This window comes from Desmodus rotundus, chromosome 5 (assembly GCF_022682495.2).
Source record: "Desmodus rotundus isolate HL8 chromosome 5, HLdesRot8A.1, whole genome shotgun sequence".
Lineage (NCBI taxonomy): Eukaryota > Metazoa > Chordata > Mammalia > Chiroptera > Phyllostomidae > Desmodus > Desmodus rotundus.
The window spans coordinates 146,124,138-146,146,581 of record NC_071391.1 but is presented as its reverse complement, the minus strand read 5'-3'; the positions used below and the strand labels follow the sequence as shown (position 1 = coordinate 146,146,581).

The following is a 22,444-nucleotide window of genomic DNA, read 5'->3' as shown; positions in this document are numbered from 1 at the left end:
TTGTGTGGGGTGGTTGGTTTGTATGTGTACCTGATGTCACTGAATCCTTCCAACACCACTGTGCAGAAGACCTGATTAGTCCATTTTAGAGATGGAGAAATGAAAGTTTAGATAGGTTTAGTTCACCTCCTCCAAGATCAACTGCCATTACGTAGCCTGAGCTGGGATACAGCAGTCTGTTGGATTCAGCTACGTTTTTGTCTGCTCACGCTGCTCCCGAATGTCATCTCAGTTTACTCACGCCCCAGTTTTTAGTTCCCTTGCTAGTGCTGGGGGAGATAGGAGTGTGGTTAAGGGGAGGAAGTCATCTGCAGTGTGACAGCCACCCTGGGTGTTTCTGATGTGACCTCCCACCTGCCCTCTCCTCCCATGTGGGGGACACATCCTGGATCTGCTGCTTCAGCCTCAGGCCCAGGCCAGGCCCCCACCTCACAGAACTCAGCATCTTCATCCCAAGCTCACAGGTTCTTCTGGTCCCAGTTCATTTGTGTCTCCTTGACGCTCTTCATCAGACCTTTTAGAAGATTCCCTGTCTGGTTCTCAGAGAACTAATTTATTTTGTGTGTCTTATTTTTGTTTTCAACTTAGTTAAGTAGTGAGTTTCATATAAGATTTTGTTTGCTTTTCAGTGACCCTCTCATTTTAAGGTGTAATAGGAACACAGAAAGATTCTTTTGGTGTGGGATCAAACAACAGCACACAGCTTCAGATAATGGTGCTATTATACAAGGTCATTTATTATTAATAAGAAGAAGAAACTTAAAAACAATATAAGGTGAATGATACTACAAGGTTATTTGTTATTATTAAGAAGAAGAAACTTACAAAATAATACAAGGTGAATGAATTGCATTATTTAGTTTGTAGGATCCAAGAGAGTCTATAGAACTATTTGAAAATATTTTTCTCAGCATATTTAAATGGGATTTCAGGTGATTTCAGAATAGCAAAAGGATTGGATGAAATAAGATAAAAGCAAGGTTAATGTGTAATACACAATCATCCAGCATTATTTAGAGACAAACAGAAATACCGGTGTTTATGCAGGTTAGCCACACAATAAATTCCTCTGCACACAGTTGCATAACAAATTTTGGCCCTCACCCGGTTAGCTGCAATCCCAAGGTACACAGTCAGAGCCTGAAGTTACATGAAAGGACCCCACACAAAGATTGCGGTTTTAGATTTTTTTCTAAACAAATGACTGCATTACCAAACACTTGCAGGGGGGAGGGACTGTGTAGTGGCTCCGGGTGTTATTAAAGATACATACCTTCCAAGTGACAACACGATGTGCTCGGGTACTCCTGGAGCACTGGGGACATGATCCTGGGGGCCTGCAAAGACCAGGCTGTCACTTGACAGCTAACTCGATTCACAAGTACCTAAGTGCTTTTTAAATGGACACTTAAGTACTCTTGTGGTTAAGTCTTACCAAGTTATTGTCAACACCCAATTCAGGTATACAGATAAGCCATCCCGGTAAGTCTATAACTGATGGTGTCCTTATGATTGGTCTGCTACCTTTCCTTGCCTTCTCCTCCTGTTCATCAATCACATCATTTTTATTTTCTGGCTCTCGTAACGAGCTAAGATGGAAATGCATGAAATAGCATATGAAGTTTGCAATTTAAGTGTACATCTGGAAGCTGTGTCCTTATCTCCTTCAAAACTAAGCACAAAAAAAAAGGCAGCACAAGTAGGTCTTCCTCAGCATCTAGCACTGTTTGCATCACTTATTTATAACCCGTAAGAGCAGTGGCTGACATGTCTCGCACACTGACCGTGAGCCAGGCCTGAGTGCCGTAGGAGCGTCAGCTCGTTTGCTCCTTACAAGTTCCCTCTTTTGCAGATACTGTATCCCAAATTAGCATCCCAGAAACTAAAGTACAGAGGTCATGTAACTTCCCCAAGGTCATGCAGCTCCAAAGTGGCAGAGCAGTGTGTCCCCAGAGCCCAGGCTCTGAGCCCTGCAAGGCCCACTGCCTGTGAGACTCACAGGCACTACTACACCCCCAGTTGGCCAGTGGTCCAGGAGAGGCTGCGTCCCCCGTCAGCTAGGAATGTACCATATTACTTTGAATCTCTAAAACAGCACCTGTCAGGTCAGGAGGTGCTCAGAATTGTCAACAAATAAATGATGAGTGAGTGAGTTAGGAAGACCAGGCTAGCAAATCACAAGCAGACTCCTCTTACTGAGTCAGGCTGCAGATCCTGACACAGGGTTTCTTAACCAGAGCCTCAGACTCCGATAGCCGTTGGGACCTCTGATCAGTTGAAGAGAGAATAATGATAGAATGCTTGCGTGTGAAAATGTGCTTTGAGACCAGAACGCAGAGTGCACCGAGATGTCTAGCGGCAAGTTGGACCAATTAGCGTCGGACTGACTGCTCACCCTCCTGATGCGCACTGAGCTCTCATCCCCCCTCCACGGGCAGCCACGGGGGCTTTCCAAGCCTGGGTGTGGGGTATGGCTCATTCTCTCCCAGTTCAGCCCCTCAAGTCTGGAATCACAGAGTTTTCGTGGGGCCTCTCCACACTCTCCGAGGCTAATGCCCACCGTCACGTTTAATACACTGCTTCTCAGACATGCCTTGCGAGCGTGTAAGTGCTGCTGCATTGTTAGTTCAGCTACTTCCTTAGGTGGGAATTTTTATTTTAACATCACACTTAGCTATGGAGAATAATTTGCTAATTTTTTCCCAGTTACATCAGGTACAAATGCAGCCTAAGCTGATTCTTAATGTCAGAGGGACCCTAAGGACAGACTACCATTTTCCCTGAAACTGTTTGTTTGTTTTGTAATTAAAGGTAAGATAAGGTGTTGAAGGGGGAATTTTTGGTTGCGAGATGTATGTGGCCTGCCCATGATGACTAAATAAGAAAAATGCAAGAGATGTGGGCAGGTGTGAGGCCAGCTTGGCTGCGACACCTGATGGAGAGATAAGTCCTGATGTCAGGCTTGATCTGGCGCCGCCTCTGGGGCTGCATCCGGATCCCGCCCAGCTGGCTGCTCCTCAGGCCTAGTGTGTGCGACCGATGGATCTCCTGCTGGGAGGAGCTGATGGTTGTGATGACCGTGGGGATTTCAGAGCCGATACCAAGAGTATCACTTTTCAAAAACTTACAGCAACGTAGGTAGTATTTTACAGGGTAACATTCAGTGATTTGGGTTGACAGTAAGTAAACTCCAAACTCTGGTGGGGTGAATGGGGAGTTTCCTTTCTACTGTTTCTCTCTCTCTGAAACAAAAGCAAAATCCGTATCCCATTACAGATGAGAAATCAAAGAGTTATTTGTAGATCGTCAAAGCTGGGTGGTGGATGTATGAGTGTCCGTTGTTCTATATATTAGTACTTCAGTACTTGTTAAAACTTTTCTCCAGTGAAAACTTAAATGAGTGTTGTTGGCGGAGCTGTTATCCAAAGCTGAGCTGAGTTTCAGGCAGGCCTAATAATTCTGCTGGACGTAACCAACCCTTGAAGTGGAGGACTGAGACATTTCCTGTGCCTGGATTACCTCTCATTCTCTGGATTTAGGATGAAATATGATTGAACCAGTCAGCTGTTTTTCTTCCTGCCACCTCACTTTCTTGGATGCCTTACCTGGGGAATCCTGGTCCTACTTGGGAAGGTGTTGAAGAGAGGGTGTTGGGCATTTCCTGACCCATGTGGATTTAGAAAGCCACTTCAATACCAGCTCACCCGACAGAGTACCTGCTGTGTTCTCAGCTCTGAAGGGCTGGAGTCTGTGAGCTGTCAAACGTACTGTCCTCCTCATTGTCTGTCTGAATTTCGTAGGAGCACTATACTCTTTCCCGTAAAGCTGATAATAGAGTTTGAACCAAGCTGCCCTTCAAATGTGACGTCTACCAGGCTGCCAGAAAAGTCTGTACCAGGCACATATCTGGGCGGGAATTCCTTAAAACCAGAAAAAATGTTTTCAGCCCTGCCCATCATACTTTCTCACTGAACAGTATCTCCGATGATTAAGCTACTGCTTCTGTGGCAAAGAGTCAAACATAGTTTGGCTGACCTGAGAGTCAGTGAAGTCAAAGATGCCACAGGGTCTCATGATATTACCATTCTGGTGCATAACAGGGATCAAAACTCAGTTTATAGGTGGTATGGCTTCAGCCCCATATACCATGCCATAATTAGTGGGCCAAAAATAATCAAATATTCATAATATCTCAAAGAATCCTAGGCATGTTGTTTCATCCTTTAACTCTTAAGTATCCTGAAAACTAGCTCCATAAATGGAGTTAAAATATAGCACAGTCTGTTTTTTGTTTTGGGATTGTGTTGTTTTTTTTTTTTTGCTTGTCCAAACAAGGTCATACGGTGAGTAGCAAATGCAAAGCCAGTGACCATGTGTTAGTCTGTGTCTTTAACCCGAGCATCAGAAATTTCTTATGGATGAATTTCATAGGGCTTTGATTTTACCTGGTAATTTAAAATGCCTTTAGATATTCCAAATAACATTAGAATGTCATTGTTCGGAGCTGATTCTGAAACACACGATCGGACAAACCTCTGCCTCTGATTGCACAGCATTCGGAGCCGCAGCTGTCCGGTATTTCCTGGGGAAGCGGCCTGCAAGGGGGCAGGTGCCTCTTAATTTCCCCTCTCTCTCTTTCCCATACCTAAAACGGCATTACTGCTGGGAGTCTCATAATTTTCCTACTGAGATAATAATTGAGGCTAATAGTTCGGACTCGGGCCTGCTAATTTTCATCTAATCAACAGAGGCAGGAAAACAGAGTCTGGAATGCTAACTATGTGAATGGAAAATATTTAGTCATTCTTGAAATGATAGGAATGTTTTTCCAGCAAACTTAAATAAACACAGTCTCTACTGAGACTGTGTTAAACTGTTTTGGACAGAAGACAACTCTTAGGTAACCAAACAGGAGTTACTGGAGGTTATTAGGAGACGTGCCCTTCAGAAAAGGCGTTGCCGACTTTAGAAAGAAGGATCCCATCTTCTTTCTGGTACAACCGTTGGCCAGAAGCAGCAGAATTGGTTTCCTCTTGGCTTTTGTCAACCTCATAGAATGTAATGTTTTAACTAGGAATCACATTTTCTAGTTTTCAAGAGATATTTGGCTTTACCTAACCGTGGCTTTCTTAGACCATCTTATTTTAAAATCTCATCTTTATCACCTCTGACTGTTTGCCTCTGTTCTAAGCACCAGATGGGTCTCAACACACCTGTATTTAAAGCGCCCGACAGCACTTTTCAGGTGAAGCTTGTTTATTTCCACCATGCAAGGTCCTAGAAAATAAAATGAAATGATTTTTAAACATACTAAGATTTACACATTTAAGCGCAGAGGTCTTCATTTCCAATGGTTATGTGGGAAAACAGTACAGTTACTGTAGAAATACAATCATTCAGAATGTTTTTGGTGCCTCTCTGTTAACTGATGCGAGAGCTTACAGTAGGTACATCCTTTTGAATATTTTTAGCTTTGTGAGCCCCCAGCTTTAAAGGTATATCAGACTCTAGGAAATAGTCAAAGTCATTCTCATCTAAGTCTGGTGGAAAGGTGAGTGATCGAGCTGGGTTAAATCGTTCGGAGGAAGCAAAAAGTGCCAGTAAAATAAAGGCACTTTGTCTTCTGTGACACAGTAATTTGCTCTGAGAGCAACTCTGAAGAGAAGTTTCAAGTAGAATTTTAACATGAACAGCATTCTAGCCCAAGCATATAGCCTCCCAAAGTGAGTACTTTTAGCAATAACACTTATTTGTTAGTATGCCTTGTGGTGTGTTCACTTTTTAAAAAAATCAAGTCACTTACTACATAGCATTTTGATGACTCATAGGGGCTAGAGGCATGTATTTAAATGGCCATATATGATATTACAACATTTTTGTGAAATTTCAGGCGCTCCATTCAAATGTATGTTCACATTAATTAGACTAAAATAATTTCCCAATGGAAATAACTTTAAAAAAAAAGAGGTAGTGATTCCATGTAATTAATTTCTAATATTTTAGTTATCTTACTCCACTTCTGATTACACCATTTTAAACTGTTCCATTGTATAGCCTTAAATTCATCTTGTAAGAACAAAGTGATTTTATGCTGTTCAGTACATGAAGGTCAGCATTAAAGATAGTGAATTGTCTTTAAAGGCCCACTTCGAAGTATTTTTTGTGCGGTGTCGATCTGAGTGTTGAAGATAAAATGTCACACAGATGTATAGAATGTCTGCCACGATGGTATCGTAAAATAGCTGCGCAGACTGGAGGAAGGGAAGTGTTTAATAAAGAGTGTCCCTTGCCCATCGATGGATCCCCCGTTGTGGCTGCAGAGGTGGCAGGGAGCTGGATCATCCCCACGTGTCAGCCTCTCCGTTTGCGATTCCCCATACTCACTGTATCCGCATGCAGATTGGAAACTTGTTATCAGGAGACTCCGCGGTGCCGATCTTTTTCCAGAGCTTGGTTGTACCGTCCTTTGGTCCAAATTGAATGTGGGGTGAGGGATAGTGAACATTTGGCACTTTTCTGAAGTACGTCAGAAACACGGGTGATGATGATGCGTCCCGTTTGTACACAGTTTCAAGTTTGAGTTGAATTAGCAGTTTGACCAAATTTGTATTTAACATTTCTAGCTACAAGAGCAGGTGAATTTTACTTTCACTTCTGAGAGATGAGCTTGGTTTGTCACAGCTGTTTGAAACAGAGCCCAATTCAGGTACCCAGACCATTGAAAACCACAAAATGTTTTCATAGCCACCAATTAAAAATCAGATTCAGTTCAAGGCCCCAGCTCTTATGTTGCCACACCGTCGTGAATGAGAACTGAGAATCCCCCAGAAAATTCTCAGACCAACTAGCGCTGGTCCTGGGGGACCCTGAGAGTCGTGTAGTGCACTGGGTGTGATTTTTTTGCCTTGGCTGCTGGATCAAAGTGGCAGTCGAGTCTGTAGGCTGCCTCCCCAACCAGGCGGGACCTCACAGCATCCACCCTGTGAGCTGACCTCACCCCTGGCTGCAGCATGTTCTTTTCTACTTAAAATTTACCTTGGCCTTCGTTTCCTCCCTTTAGAAAAGTTGACATACGTGGCATAATTTGAAGCTGCCTTGGATGTGCTTTGGGATCAAGCAAGATGTGTTTTTCATGCCTGTGCAGGTATTCAGTGCCTCCCAGTTCTTGACCTGTGGTCACGCCACCCTTAGATTGGGCATCAGTAGGAAGACAAGAGATGGTGTTCTTTTGCACCTTCATTGGAAAGCAATGGCTATGCATATTAACTCACTTTTTAAAACAAATCAGGGAGTCTCTATTTTATTGGTGGAGCTAAAAAAATGTTCAAAAAATGATAAGCTGTCAGTTTGGAATGGCCTCAGGCCTTGGATATTGAGAAGGATCAGCAAGCTCTGATCTTTTCAAGGCCATGGCGCTCTCATGCTTTCTGGGAACCAAGTGTTTAAAAGGTTGCAAGCGCATTTCGGGCCGGATGAGTTCAGTGGGGGCGCTTGCAGGCCTGCCGCAGCGACACTGAGAACATTACCATCGGGGTGAGGCGCTCCCAGCGTCGTTCATAAAGTGCTGGTTGAACGGTCTCTCCTTGTTGACACAAGTTTTAGATCACTGAGGTTCTGAAACTAAGATTTGCTGATCAAAGACAGCTTTGAGAGATGGGTCTTCTGTGTCCTCTTTCAACTTGAGAATGGCACAACTACTAAAAGCTACCAAAATAGTATGTGACACTTTGATGCGTTTGCCCTCAGTCCCAAAGATCCAGGCAAGGCCCCCGTCATGAGAGAGGAAGAACAGGGTCAGCCAGGCACACTGAATCATTGTTTCTACTCACATTGGATACGCTGATTACCAAGAGATTTCTGTTCTGTTCGAGACGCCGCGGACACAGTTGAAATGCGAAACAATGGTACCGGACTGCTGCTCAGCAAATGTGAAAGGCGCCAGTGGCTGGTCACTAACGCGCTCCAAAGCTTACCAGACCATGTGAAAGGGCGTTGTCATGGACCCAGTCACATCCCAGACGCTTTTCATACTGTCGGTAGAGATAGAAAATGATGCTTAAGTTACACAGGATGGGGTTCAGAATGTCAAACCAGCCATTACAGCATTTGTCAGCTGACCAACTGAGGCCCACACAAGGGCACGTAATTCATGTACTCAGCCGTCCTCTGAGACCAGTTCCAGCTCCAAGCAAGCAGGACAGTCGTTACAACAACAACTGTAGCAACAAGTAATATTCCTGTGACCCTCAGAGTTCGTAGAGTAGTCCCCTCTTTACGATCGGAGTTGAGCCTTGCTTACAGTGATACTGTGAGGTGGGACTTATGGGTACTCCCATTTTATAGATGCCCACAGAGGTCAGCATCAAATGTAAGATCAGCCTCTTCTGACCCCCAGTCTGTGTCCTTGTCATTGTTTCTGTGGAGTCCCCCATTGTGAGAGAGGAGGGGGTGAGGAGAATAAGGCCGTGAATATAAAAGTACCTGAGCATCACGTCTCAGATTCAAAAGTCATTCTTGCTCCTGGCTCTCTTTTCATTGCTGGGACCCAGTTACTGTCATTTGGAGCCTTTATGGCCTGGCCTTCAGTCCAGTTCTTTTCCTGAGCTTCTGCCTGGATTTTCACCTTGCTGTCTGACCTCCAGGAAAGCCTACTTCCCCTTGTCCAGTCCCACTTGACCTATGTAGGGTTACTGTCCATCCAGAGCAGGGGGCTACTGTCCCAGCCATCTCTGCCCTCACGCTTGCCTCCTGCCCAGCTGTATTCACATCTGGCCCTGGGCCCTGACCAGTGGCAGACACATCCCCACTGAGTTAATGCATGAGCAACTCAGCCCCCCGCAGTGTGCCAGGCACTGAGCCACCATCACTAGCACTTGTGCATTCTGGTCCCAACTCTTCCCTCTCCCCCTCCTGTGAGCCTTTAGTTCATTGTAGGTAAGTTTGCCGAGCAATCATTAAAAGTCTCATCCCTCAGCTAGAACAAGATGAGTTGCTGAATTGAATGAGGTAGTCACAGAAGTGTATTCTCCAGGTAATTGAAATTGGGGTGGGGGGATCGGATTGTGTGTTATTTTGAAGGGAGACCTACAGTGGTTTGTGTACTTCCGTGCCTTCTGGAGTCAGAGGTGCAGATCATAACTTAACCCATTTTAGGCCAACGAATATCTCGGTGTGGACTGCTTGGGTTTGGAGATGGCCACTGTTTTCATTATCAGCATGCTGATCGAGCATGCTGCTTGAGTGGGTCTCATTTATTGACCACCTACTTTGTGCAAGGGACTACCACAGTGGGGAGGGTCCTAAGGAATGTACTGTCCAATTCTCCAGGTCAGGACATTAGAGGTTCAGCCTGTTGGGAACAATGTTGAGTGTGGACCCTTCATCAGAAAACGTGCCCTGACTTTAGGTAGGTGCACCCACGTCTTTATTTCCCCTTTGTTGGTTCATTAAACACGAGGAGGGATGACACTTCCTCCCTGGCCCTCAGCCGTTTCTCAGGGTATTGGGTTAAGATACCAAATTCTGACCATCTGACACCCCCAAGTTGAATGTAGCTGTTAAAATATATATATACTTATAAATACACCACATTTTTAGTTAAAAATTACTAGTATATGTTCTCTCTGAATATGAACAAAAAATATATAGGGATAAAATAGACAAGCATAGAAGGTACAGATTATTCTTGGAATCCAATCATTTTGTGAGCACTACCCAAGCCGAATTCCTGGAAAAAGATACCCCACTCTATATAAAAAGCTTTTTTTCTATTTATTTGTCTTTTGTGATCTTTTCATAATAACCTCAGAATCATACTACTGTCTTTCTCTATTAAATATGAGATTGGTAAAGGAAGAAAAATATGTCCAACTGCCAAGGTTCCTCGGAAAAAGCAGACAAAGTTAATAAATAGGTCTAAAGTAAATATATGATTGCTTCTCTAGCTGACCATAAAATAATACAAATCATGGGAACGTTTTCACACCATTCATTTTAAAATGAAGAAACTGCTCTGAGATTAGTGCTTTAGCAATTACAAGGATGTAGGTGGTGTTATGAGAAATATATACAAAAGAGAAAGGACAGCCGAATGCGCAGTGCCTGGAGGAATTTGAAAACTCCAGCTGGAGGAGATATTTTTCCATGACTTAAGGAGAGTTTCTACAACACACATTCATACCCCATGGAAATTCCCACTTCCAGATTAGGGAATTTTTGTATCTTCAATTTTTTTTTCTTCTTGTCTGCATTAATAGAGATCTTCCTCTAGCTTCATTTGAGAAAATTTCGTCTTTGCAGTATCGCTCTTCCCAGGCTGCAGGTGTGCTGACAATTTGGTGATGTACTTGAACGGTGTTCCGACTAGTTATGGTCACATTTGAAAAGCGGCTGTGGTAACAGAATGGCACGGGAAGACACAATAAAGGAGATGGGTTATCTCCTTTGGTTGTGTCTCAGCCACCTTGATCTCCAGTTCTGTGGCCTGGACAGGCTACCAGTAAGTGGTGGGCTGTAGGAGGCCTGATACATTCAGCCGTATCAAGTGAGCAACGCTTTGGAATTTTCCCATTCATTAGCTATTCCAGTGGCTTAACCAAGATCAGCCCCCAGTCCCCCACTCTCCCAAACCCCTCCCCTCGAAAATACTGAGTGCACCTGAAATAGGTCTGAAAAGAAAGCAAACAGTAATTGTTCAGCTTAGTCTCTCACAATCGAATAAGCAGGCTTGTGAATTTACGGAGAAGAGCTATGCGAAGTATTCGAACCATTATTAAGAATGTGTCTGCTTTAAAAAGAAAAAATCAACTGATCTTTCTAGAAATTTGCCTGTAGTGAGGTTCTTCCAGAAAGACTCTCTTTAGTGAGTGTGTGCATGCATGCACCGGTATGGATTTGGACGAACCAAGGGCGAGGACAGACAGCTGCTCCCCACAGCCAGGCCCTCCACACCAGCCGCGAGTCCAGACCGCAGCACAGTGAGACAGCGTTCCCAGAGACGGTCGAAATCTGGACCCAGCGCTCCTCACCCTCCTGACAGAGCTGCTGATGGGCCCAGTAGGGATGGCTCCGGATGCCTCCCACAAGTACACTCTTCCAGCACCACCCTCCATACTCAACAGCTATGATAGGCCGCCAGCCTTCCTGGGGCTGCTAATCAGAAAGAGTGCTTCACACAGTTCTCCGTGGAGATAATTAGTATTAGTTGCCACAGATAACCAGCTAATAGTAATCAAGATAATGAGAACCTTGTACACATTAATTCAAAACCTTAAGTTCAATGGGAGAATATTAAGAGACACCAAGTTAAAAGCATCTGTTAATATTTTTTACGTGAAAACCTGAAATATAAAAAACAATTATGGTATAAATTTCTGAAATTTATACATAAGTTTCAGAAATAAGTTAACATAATTATCACATTTTTAAATAACTTAAGGTCAAATATATATATTTTTTGTTCTGTTATTATCCCAAACATGTTCAACTGTCCGGTATGACAATAGGACTGATATTAAAACTTTAAATCAGTATCTTAAAAGGTTGAAATTGAATTTCAATTTTTACTTCCCTTTCTCCTTTCTGGAGAATTTTCCATAAAATAAAATAACAAGAAGCAAGAAAGTAGAGAGTTTACTTAGATTTGCTTAACATTTTGTCTCTTAGCTAATCAAATATATATTTTATGGTCTCCTGCTATGGCCTTGGAGTAAGAATAATGATTTTGTTTTAACTTTATACTCTTGAACAGATTAATTGTGATCACAGTGCCTTAGTGTCCCCATTGAGGAGATAAAATTCCTCCTGGGAAATAGTTGAGCATGAATATTATATATTGGTGGTGTCCTAGAAACTTAGCATCTGACACTCCAAATCTTGAAAAGCGTTTTCTTGGAAATGTTTTTACTGATCAGTGGTTTGTTGTGCTTTCTAGGACATGAAAGAAATAGTCTCTTCTGAATTTTAAATAACTAAAAGAAAAAACCAACCAATATATGTTTATGTTGCTGCATGTTATAATTGGTTTCCTTCCAAAGTTTTGTTCTCTAGGACATGGGATAAGAATTGGTGGTTGACCATCTGCACTCCTGACACACTTCCAAGGGTTCTTGGAAAAATCGCTCTGGGACGTGTAAGGTGTAGGAGAGTCTTTAAAAACTGTTCAAGAAAACAGCAGGTTGCGGAGAGTCGTGATTCCCACTCAGATGCAGGGTAGGAAACAGCAAACTGACGTAGACATAACAAACACCCATTTTTGTTCTTTATTGCTTCTAGGCTCAGAAAATATTTCTAGAATTCTTCTCCACAAAGAAGCTGTTCCAGGGTTCCCTTTAGAAATAGTTGTAGCCAAAGACAATGAATTTCTGCAGTTGGAAGCCTTCTTCCTTTGGAGGACATTAAGGTATTTCTTTAATTCCTCAGCTGATTCAATACGAGATGAGATGGAATTTCAGGTGGCCCTGTAAGCAGTTGGAATTTCCTCTCACCAGGTCTCGCCTCTGTGCGAGCGTTTTCTCTTTCTCCTAAATGAAAGAGGCCCACTAACATGTCTCTGCCCTAACAGTTGAAAGGGGGACAATTTTCCTTGCTCCAGGCAGCAGGCATCATATACAGTGATGCCTCCATGTCTCCAAGAGTCTTACCAGAATTCAGCTGATAATCGCCAGACTTACCAAGGACACGGCATCACCGCCATCCTTCTAGAAAGGCATGTAATTCCTGGCATTTTTCAGTATTGTACCCCATGTAATAGAAGAGCACAGCAATGCAGGATTAAGTGAGAATCTTTCAGGGCAAGACCCATTAGGATATTTTCCACAGTCAGGGCACTGTTACATAGACTAGAGAAAGCATGGGCTCATGACAATCCCTGACGCACACCTTTCAGTATGCTCAACAAGCAGAACGCCTGTTCTCCGTATTTCACTAGTACTCCTCAAGCTTCTTTATGTATTTTGGATTAAAAACAAGCATACTGTGGTACCCCGATCCTGGATTCTTCAAAAGGACTTCATCCCCCACCAAGACCTCCCTTGGACAGAAACTAAAAAAAAAAAAAATCTAGCCAGCTCTTGGTCGCTATTCTTTGAGGACTGTAAATGTCATGTGGCATTTAAATGCTCCATTGCAGGGTGGCATCAAATGTGGCTCACTCTGGAGTTCAATATTTGGAATAAGAAGTTGAATTTCAGCAGTCTCACAGGGCTTCGTTCTCAAAAAAATTGCCCCAATGTTAGTGCTAGAACTAGCTCTGAAGTTACATATTAATATATCGGACTGAAAACAAATTCAGATCTCTTCAAAAAAAATCTGTCAGGTCTTTGCTAGATAATTTATAGTTGCCTATTTCTAACGTAATATTATTCTTGCTGAGAGCTAATGTAGACAGGCCCCACCCCGGCAGGGGGGGGAGCGAGCACTACCGTGCTAGAGAACCATGAAAGGGAGTGGAATGTAATGTATGACTTCAGACAGCAGGCTGGGCGACCTGTGTGTCTATTACACAGTGACAGTTAAGTCTGGTGATGTAGGACAACAGCCGGAAACACCCCTAAAATGTGCATCATCACTCTCAAAAGGCTTTTATCTCTCTTTTTTTTTAATCCTCACCCAAGGACATACTTATTGACCTTTAGCGAGTGATGAAAGGAGGGAGAGAAATATCAATGTGAGAGAGAAAGACTGATCGATTGCCTCTCCTATGCACCCCAACTAGGGACCAAACCCACAACCTAGGCATGTACCCTGACCGGGAATCAAACCCGTGACCTTTTGGTTTACAAGACACTGCTCCAACCAACTGAGCCACACCAGCCAGGGCTCAAAAGGCTTTTAAAATTTGTTCCAGTTTGTATTTGAAAAGTGAAACAACACTTATTTGTTAAATATAGTAAAATATTGCATTGGCCAAGAAGTCCGTTTGGTTTTTTCCATGAGATGGCTCCAGTAGCGCCTAGTTGTCTTTAACTTCATTGGAAATGACGTTGTTAGGTTGTGTTGTGACAGCTGTCATGTCAGCGTGCACTTAAAAAAACCAAATTGGTGGATTTTTGTGTAGCCATTTTAATATTGAAGATGGAAGAAAATACCTATTTTCACCATATTATGCTTTATTATTTCAAGAGAGGCAAAAGCACAACTGAAATGAAGAAAAGATTAGTACAGTTTATGGAAAAGGTGCTGTGACTGAGCGAACGTGTCAGAAGTGGTTTGTGAACTTTCTTGGTACTGTTGACATTCTGGCCAAATAATTCTTTGCTGTGGGGCTCTCTTATGCATTGGAAGATGTTTAGCAGCAGCCCTGGCCTCTACCCACGAGAAGCCAATAGTGGGAGATAGATGACACACTCAAAATATCCAACTCAATAATGTTATTGGTGAAAATCAAAACGGTATCATTTGTTTTATGGAAAAAGCTGTACAGATTTTTTGTAACCTAGTAACTAGTGTTGAAATGTTTTTTAAAAAATTTAGACTTCTGTTTGTATTTACTCTATCACAGAGTGTCATTGTGTTCAGCCTAACCTACTGAGGGGAAATCGATGAGTTCAAGAGCAAATTAACAACTTTCATGAATAAATGTTCGTTGAGTTTTGGGTTTTTCTGCGTTTTAATATTAAGGGAGTCAGAATTTAAAATGCGTATCTCCCCAATTTCTTCCATCTAACGTGCATCGTGAACGAAGGGGAAAATAGTAATTTTGGAGGCCCTGCACGGTTTTTTTGCTTCTTGCATTCTGCCACGTCCTCTGAGGCCTGGAAAATGCCCAGTAGGGCTTGTTTTACCTTAAAAGTTTACAAGGCACCATTGTCGGATCAGCACCTACAAAAGAGCCCTGTATTTTTTTAAATTTGTTAAGCTGAGCAAAAGCTGTTGTCCCGAATGTTGGAGGAAGACATTGAACGTATTTCCTCTCCTGGAGAGTCGTGTGCTTGCTGTATGTCTGTGACTGTATGCCTGGCTGATGTAGCAGTCTGATAAAACGGGGACTGTTCCCGTCAAGGTGGAGGTTCTGATCCTCGAGCAACCAATTAATTTTTTCTTTTTCTTTCTAGCCACAGTTCACAGTCCCAACCTCATCCAGTAATCATAATATGTGCCCCCAAACAGCATATACATCACTGTTAATTCTCGTAACATCCCTAAAATTCACTGAAAGTTAAATTCCACACGGCCTTACATTATCATGCATTTTCAGTGGCAGTATAGTCTGCCCAAATATATACTTTTCCATAATATATTTTCTGAAAGCCAAAAATGTCAGTAAAGAACCCAAGGTTTTGGTCTACGTAGGTATACTGAAGACATTTCTGTGCCTGTAAGCCATTTACGAAAGCGCTAGACATTCCGAGTCCAACCTGGTCCTCACTCTAATAACTCTCCAGAAGAGCGATTTTCAACTTTTGCCATCTCATGGCGTGCTGTAAGTAATTACTAAAATTTTGTGGCACACCAAAAAATACATTTTTTGTCAATCTGACAAAAAAATAGGTATGATTTTGATTCATTCACACTGGGTGACTATTGTTGTGTTGGCTGGTGTCATTTCTTTATTTGGCAATCTAAGGGGTAAAGGTCGGTGCCCAGACAACATAGTCAGGTATTGCATGTTTTAACATTCTTGCAGCACACTGGTTGAAAGTTGTAGAATGTAGTCTTAACCCCTTCTTCAGTGGTGTAATCTCTGGTGTGGTTTCCTTGAATGTGACATATCTGTCTTATATTTGTGGTTAGAATAATTTTGACAAAACATTTACAGTCTTAAGGCTGAAGGCTGAAATGGAATCATTATTTTGGGTGGCTAGTAAGTGCAGTGATAAAAGCAAACTATATAGATTTGAAAACTAAGGTTATTGATGGCAGATTTTAAGAGAATATGGGAAAGCAGCATTGCTGTATTTAATCCACTGTTGTTTTAAAACTTGCCTACACTTTAGCTACTTTTTGATGTTTACAGTTATGTCAGAAAGGAAGCTTTAGTCATTGAAGGAAATTAGAAATGCTGTAGCAGTGGGAAGTTTATGTAAAACCTTCAGGGAGATGTTCTCCAAACTGCACTGTAATAAAAATAGGGAATGTGCCATACCCTCTTCATACGAATTTTTCCTGGGAGCATGCTGGGCAGAGCATCTCTTTAAAAAGTCACAGTTGCCTACTACCTGTGAAGAGTTGAATCACCGGCCCCTTTTAGATGACGAATAAAAATTTAGAACTCCTGGTCTTAGCAGTGGCAGCTAAAACACTTATTTTGGTCTCTCTTCCATGGTAACGGGAGATGAAACTTGAGAAGACAATGTGGACTAGAGGATGGAGTGTTGGACAGGAGGTCGGGAACCTTTGTTCTGTTCTATTCCCAGCCGGCTACTGGGTTGCTATGTAAACTTAGATAAGCCATTTACCCTCTCTGCACCTCATATTTTCCATTTGTGAAAATTTAGGTAGAGACATTCTGTACTTAGCTCTTCAAAAAAATATTATGAGAAGCAGCTTGCACTGAAGACATCGATAGTATCTGTGGGTTGCAAAGAGGCTACACAAACACATCAGTGTCTCTGTTCCCCTCCACAGCACTCTAACCACAATCTGATAGGCAACTGCCCCTGTTACTGCACTGCAAGGCAGGTCCCATTACAACGACCTTCGTGTTGCACAGAAGCTAAGAGCATGACCTTGGAGCCAGAATGCCTGAGTTCAAATCTTGGGTCCACCACTTATTAACTCTGTGACCTTGGGCAAGTCAGGGTACTGGATTTTCTCATCTGTAAAATGGGGCTAAAGATGGCACCCGTGTCACTGGAGTGTGACGAAGCTGGAAGGCATTCATGAACAACACTGCAAACATTACATATTCTTATTGCCCAGAACTATTCTTCATTATTGATATGGCGGGGAAGGTGAAACCTCACGCCAGCCCTAGTTTTTTCTGTGTAAGAAGGGCGCTCATTCCTCTTCCCAAAGGCTTGGATCTCACTTTGCCACACCCACCAGTCCTGGGCCCTGAGTATAAGCTCCTAGTCACTGCGACCCATTGTATCATCTGTAATAATTGCAGAACTGTCACATCAAAGATGAAAAGAAATCTAGATGTTTCAAACTAGTCTCAGAAACATCCCTGATTTATTAACTTGAAAAAAGGCTGACATTTCAGAAATATTGCAAAATGGAGAGTGAGATCGCTGATGGCTGGAAGGGGCATCCTGATTATTAGAGAAAGTGAACCCAGAGAACATCAGGAAGAAGTGGAAAAACAGTTACCAAAGTCAACAGTTTACCTCAACCTCTTGTAGCAGCTTCCCGTGGTGGAGACCCTCAGGGAAGTATTGTGGGAGGGTACCCAAAAGTGCTTAAGATGCTCAAGCATGAACAGAGAGAGCTTTTGGATTGTCAAAAATCTAAATAAAAAGATTTTTCCTTCCAGGAGTTAAAGACATTGTGATGTTTTATTGAGTTGTACACTTGAAACCTGTGTGGTTTTGCAAACCATTGTCACCCCAATAAATTCAGTAAAAAAGACATGAAAGTATAAAAGTTCGGGATTTGATGAAAATTTATTAGTTTTTGTAACTTACCGCAGTGTGGAATTTCAAAGACTGAGTAGCATCTAAGAGATCATCATGTGTTTCACTGATTTTTTTTTTTTCTCTCTTTCTGATCAGAGCCAACCTACATCACAATTGATCCGCCTGCATGTGGGGAGTTATCGAACTGCAGCCTGACAGAGCAGGACTGCGTTTACGGCTTCAGCGTGGACGGCAATGGCTGTCAGACTTGTCAGTGCAAAAGCAGTAAGTACACAGAAGACAGGTTTGTGGGTTTTTTCCTTTCCGTAAGCCTAATAGGACATTGTCCAAACGTATTATGTGATTGAATGTTTTTTTGCATTTCTGTGCATGGCATTCCCTTAGCAACCTGAAAGAAGAAGAAAATAATTGCACTGAACACAAACAAATAGGCTGTCATTTGGGGAAAACAAGCTGCTTCTTTACTCTGGTTTTCATCTTTGTTCCTGTGTATTCAGATGCTCCTGGATAGCCAGCTGCACCCTGGGTACAGCCCTCGGAACTCCGAGTGCATTTTTCTAGCCGCCCCGTTGGCTTTAGCATAACCTTGCTGGGGTCACCCAGTGACAAGGAGGTCACCCACACAGAGGGTGTCACATTCCGTGTATGGCAGTCATAATCCTTAGCATGTGCTTCACTTTGTTGGCCCCCGCTCTCCTCTGTGTGGATTCCACTCAGGTCCCCAAGCCCTGACCTCTGAAACTTGATAGAGTCTGTGACATTTCCTCCACACACACACAAAACTCAGTTGTCCTTCATGTTTAAAACAATTTTGAATTCCCCTGATTCAAATTTATTTTTTAAATAAGTATCTTCATTCCCTTCAGGCGTTCCCCGGGTGATATAGTTTCTAGAACTCTCTTGGTCCTTTCCATCTTTTGACACACAGGATGTCCTTGCCCTCAGGTGTGGCCCGGAAACAAACCAGGTACCCCAGAATGTGCAGCTCTGCTGCGTGGCCCGAGTTCGCATCGGCCCTGTGTGCCGACACTGCTGGCTCACACGGAGCTGGAACCCTTACGTGCTTCTTGTTACATTCACCACTGTTAACTGGTTCTCATCTCTTCTGTATTTGAACATTCGATTTTTTTTTTCTTTAATGACATAAGTACAGAGCCACATTTACCAAGAAATTATCCTGAGAGTTTCAAACTGCTTTCCTACTAGTTGGGATGTTTTTGAATCTTGAAAATGTGATTTCTTACCTTAGCTAGGCCTCCAGCTTATAGTAAATTGGCATAACTTCAATGTCGCCATCTAACACATTTAACTAACATTAAGTTGTTCAGACTGCAGGACAGACTGCTGTAGACCCAAAGACCTTCTTGACAAACGACAGTGGATGCAAATATTACTCCCTTGGGGGAGTCATCCGCTAACAATACATCACCTGCATCTCCACCTGGGAGTCTTGAAACATTCGACCTGTATCTTATCTGAAATCAAAATATGTGGTATTTGCAGCATCCCTTTGCTGGGAAGCCCATTTTAAACTAAAAATGCAGTTACTGGGGCCTGGTTTGTTCCTCATGAGCCTAGGCTGGCTCCTGGTGGTCCTGGCTTTCTTTTCTAAATGTTACAAACCACATGTTTAACAATTCTTTCTGCAGAATTTTCCGTTGTGAATGTCTAGCTTAGTTTTTATAGTTTTAGAATCCTTTGTCTTTTTTTAATTGACCCTTGGCCTCCTTTAGTTTTCTGAACTCACTCTCCATTCTCTCTGACCCCTCCTAAACATAGACAATGCTTCTATAATAAGCAGGTTCTTTGTGAGCCTCTGGGTGTAATTATCCCGGGCTCAGAAACTTGGAATTACTTAGTGCAGATAGGTGCTCACTTTCCAATTTATCTGTTACTGTGGGCTTTCTATTCGTCTTAACCTTCATTGTTCAGTCCTCTCTGTTGTGAGGATATTTTGATACGAAAGAGAAATACAAAATAGGAGTTGAGTAATTTGGTTTTCTTAATTGCATGTTGTCATCCTGCTATTTGCCTGATGGAGTTCGTGCTGAAACAGAGTTTATAAATGTTGTGACTGTGGGGATTGCCGTCTTTGCATTTCCCATAAGCCTCCAGCCATCCGGGGCTGTGCTGCCTTCATACACGTTGTTTCTGTTCCCCCAAGCCAGTCCCTGTCGTGCACCTGTCTGCCTTTTATAGCTCCCTCTGGGAACCCCGTCCATTAGGGAGCTGCCTTGGCAGGCACATTGGGTTACATAAATGGCCAACTTTGTTTCTGGACAACAACATAATTAGTGATTGTATCGGGAAGCATTTATATTTTAATCCTCCTTATCTCTCTTGAGCGACACATCCTTTCTGATCATGGGAGGGCACCTAAATTTTTTTCTGAACTTTTTGATGTCTAAAAATACAGATTTCATTGTTTTTGACCACCCCACCTGCCACCTTCACTTGGGCTTTGCTGTTACGAATCTTTTGGCCCCACGGTCATGCTTACGTGAGACCCCGCCCCGCAGTAAGCCCTTTGTAGTTAAGTCCAAAGGAGCAGTTTCCCTCGGTTGTCATCAAAGCAAGTCTAAGACCTGTCACTGGCGCTTTGCAAGTTGGGACTATCAGGAAAACTCTGCTCTGCCTTTGTGTTACTGTTGCATTCTGGCTTTATGAAAGGAGTATCATGCATACCACCTGCTTGTACCTCCGTTTCATTAACATGTAGAAAGAAACACGTACAGGAGACTGTTGCATTTTGTCAATGATTTCTTTTTACATATAAACTTTTATTAGCCATTTATTCTTTGAAAATTTCATCTGTTTGTGGGGTTAGCTAGTCTTCCTTCCTTCCTCCCTCCTCCCTCTCTTCTTCCTTTGCCTGATGTAGATAAGCATCTGCCAAGTTCTAGCTACTGTAGTAGGTGTTCATGCCACAAAGATGAATAAATTAAAAGAGCTGCCCTATGCAAAAAAATTCAGCACCGACACACTAATGAAATATCACTTCAAGCCAAATCCTGTAACTCACAAAAGTATATTCTATTATGAGGATGCTTTGGTCCTGTAGGAGAATGCAAGCACCTGTTAACACCACCAGAGTAGGGAAGTAGCTGACCCATCTCCTCGGACCACACTTGGCTCTCGGTGCTCGGCAGATGTTGGTGTGTGAATGAGCAGGGAACCTTCAGAACTAGGGGGTACCATTGGACATCTTTCTTGTCTGAAATACTCTCTGCAGTCTCGCTGTTCTGACCATGTATCCGTATTTCACATTGAGATTCTCGACCTGGGTTAGTCTTCCGCTATCTCACTCACTGCCACCGTACACCTAAAAGTGTAATTAAACACCAAGTGGGATTTCTCAGTTTGACCTCATCATCAGAAGCCTAGTCATGGAGCATTCTGCTCTCAACCCCACAGTAGCAGTTCTGATTACTGGGCATGTTTGGAAGCCACCCCTTTGGGAGGTGAGTCAGATTAAAGCGAGGTACCCAGTCTTTGGCTGCCAGATTCCTGTGGTTGTGTGGACCCAACTCTCTTCCTAGGCTCTGGCGTCATGCTGACTGACCTCCACCACAGCAAGTGGCTTCACTTCTCTGGGCCTCCGTGTCCTCTGTATCTGTGAGGGGTGGATAACAACTCCTAACTAATGGGTTATTTGGAGGACTAGTCGAATGCGTGCAGAGCTAGCGCGACTCACTGACATATGGTCATTGTTTTCGCCACACGATAGCTGTTTTATAACATCCATTTCTGAGTCAGCCCAAGTTGACATGGAAAGTCCCCAGCTTCCCCTTCTTTGTTCCAACACCAACCTGCCTTCAGTTCTTCCTGTCCTCTGAGGGCACTCACACAAACAACTTTCCTTTCACCTTTTCCTTTTAACCCCCAAATATTCTTGTTCTCTTTCACCCCGTTTTAGAAAAAAGGACGTTCTGTGTAGTGAAGGACTGCATAAAAGTGTGTTCTTCTTCCCATTGCAGTTACTCGACGAGTAGTGGTTTTGTTTAAATTTCTCCCATACATTATTTTTCTGCATCCCACCGAAAAGCTTACTACACTTGCAATGGTCCTGACCTAAGTTTTCTGGTAGGGATTCTACCTTGTTTAAGTAGACAGCTGGCATCAAGATTCCTTACAGTAAGACGAGCCCCAGATAAATATTTTTCTCCTGCCCATTGGGTTGGTCACTCATTCATTTTTGTCTCCCATTCATCTAGCATTTGTTGAGTTCCTGCTATATGCCAAGCACTAGGAATATGAAAAAGATCAAAATGGACCTTATCTTGATTAGTACAGTTAATGTGTTGGTAATATTGGTAATATGCTAATGGCTTATAATGATATTATAACATAAGCATATTATACACAATCACTTTTAAGATTAGAATTAAAACCCAGTAGAAGCATGCCCTTCAAAGTACATAGAAGTCATGACAGAGGATTCTTTTGTTTGAACCTATAACAAAAACCATTCTTATAACCCTGCTAAGCAAAGTAATGCATCAAATGACTACAAATTTAAATTATCCCTGACTCCTTTTCTTAAGGGCATATTTAGAATAAAGAAAAATGTGGTGGAAAATGTTTAAGAAAGTACAGTAGCAACAAATATAAAACATCATTTGGATAATATACTAGTAACCTAACACTATTGGTACAAGCTATTAATAACATTACTTTTTAACCAGAAATATTTGTTGCTGTTAAACAGACTTCAGCTTAATATATGAACTATATACAGTAAGTGACATCTATATGAATTAACTACCATTAATCTTTTGACATCTTATTTTCCACATCTTTGAGTCAAGTGGATTTGGCTGGATTATTTGTAACTTCTCCACCTTTCACATTTTTTAGTTCTAGAGTGAAAAATGCTTTCATCTAGAAACCGGTGAAGCCACAGACAGTTAATGGTAGCAGGAAGA

The 22,444-nt window shown here is 42.5% G+C and overlaps 1 protein-coding gene across 1 annotated transcript in view; it reads left to right on the top strand.

Annotated features, from left to right (window-relative positions):
* CRIM1 (cysteine rich transmembrane BMP regulator 1) overlaps positions 1-22,444 on the top strand; it is a 178,487-nt gene that overhangs the window by 119,166 nt on the left and 36,877 nt on the right. Inside the window, exon 8 of the mRNA XM_024552954.4 lies at positions 17,655-17,783. Within this exon, the coding sequence (XP_024408722.3) occupies positions 17,655-17,783 (129 nt within the window). The remainder of the gene's footprint in view (positions 1-17,654; positions 17,784-22,444) is intronic.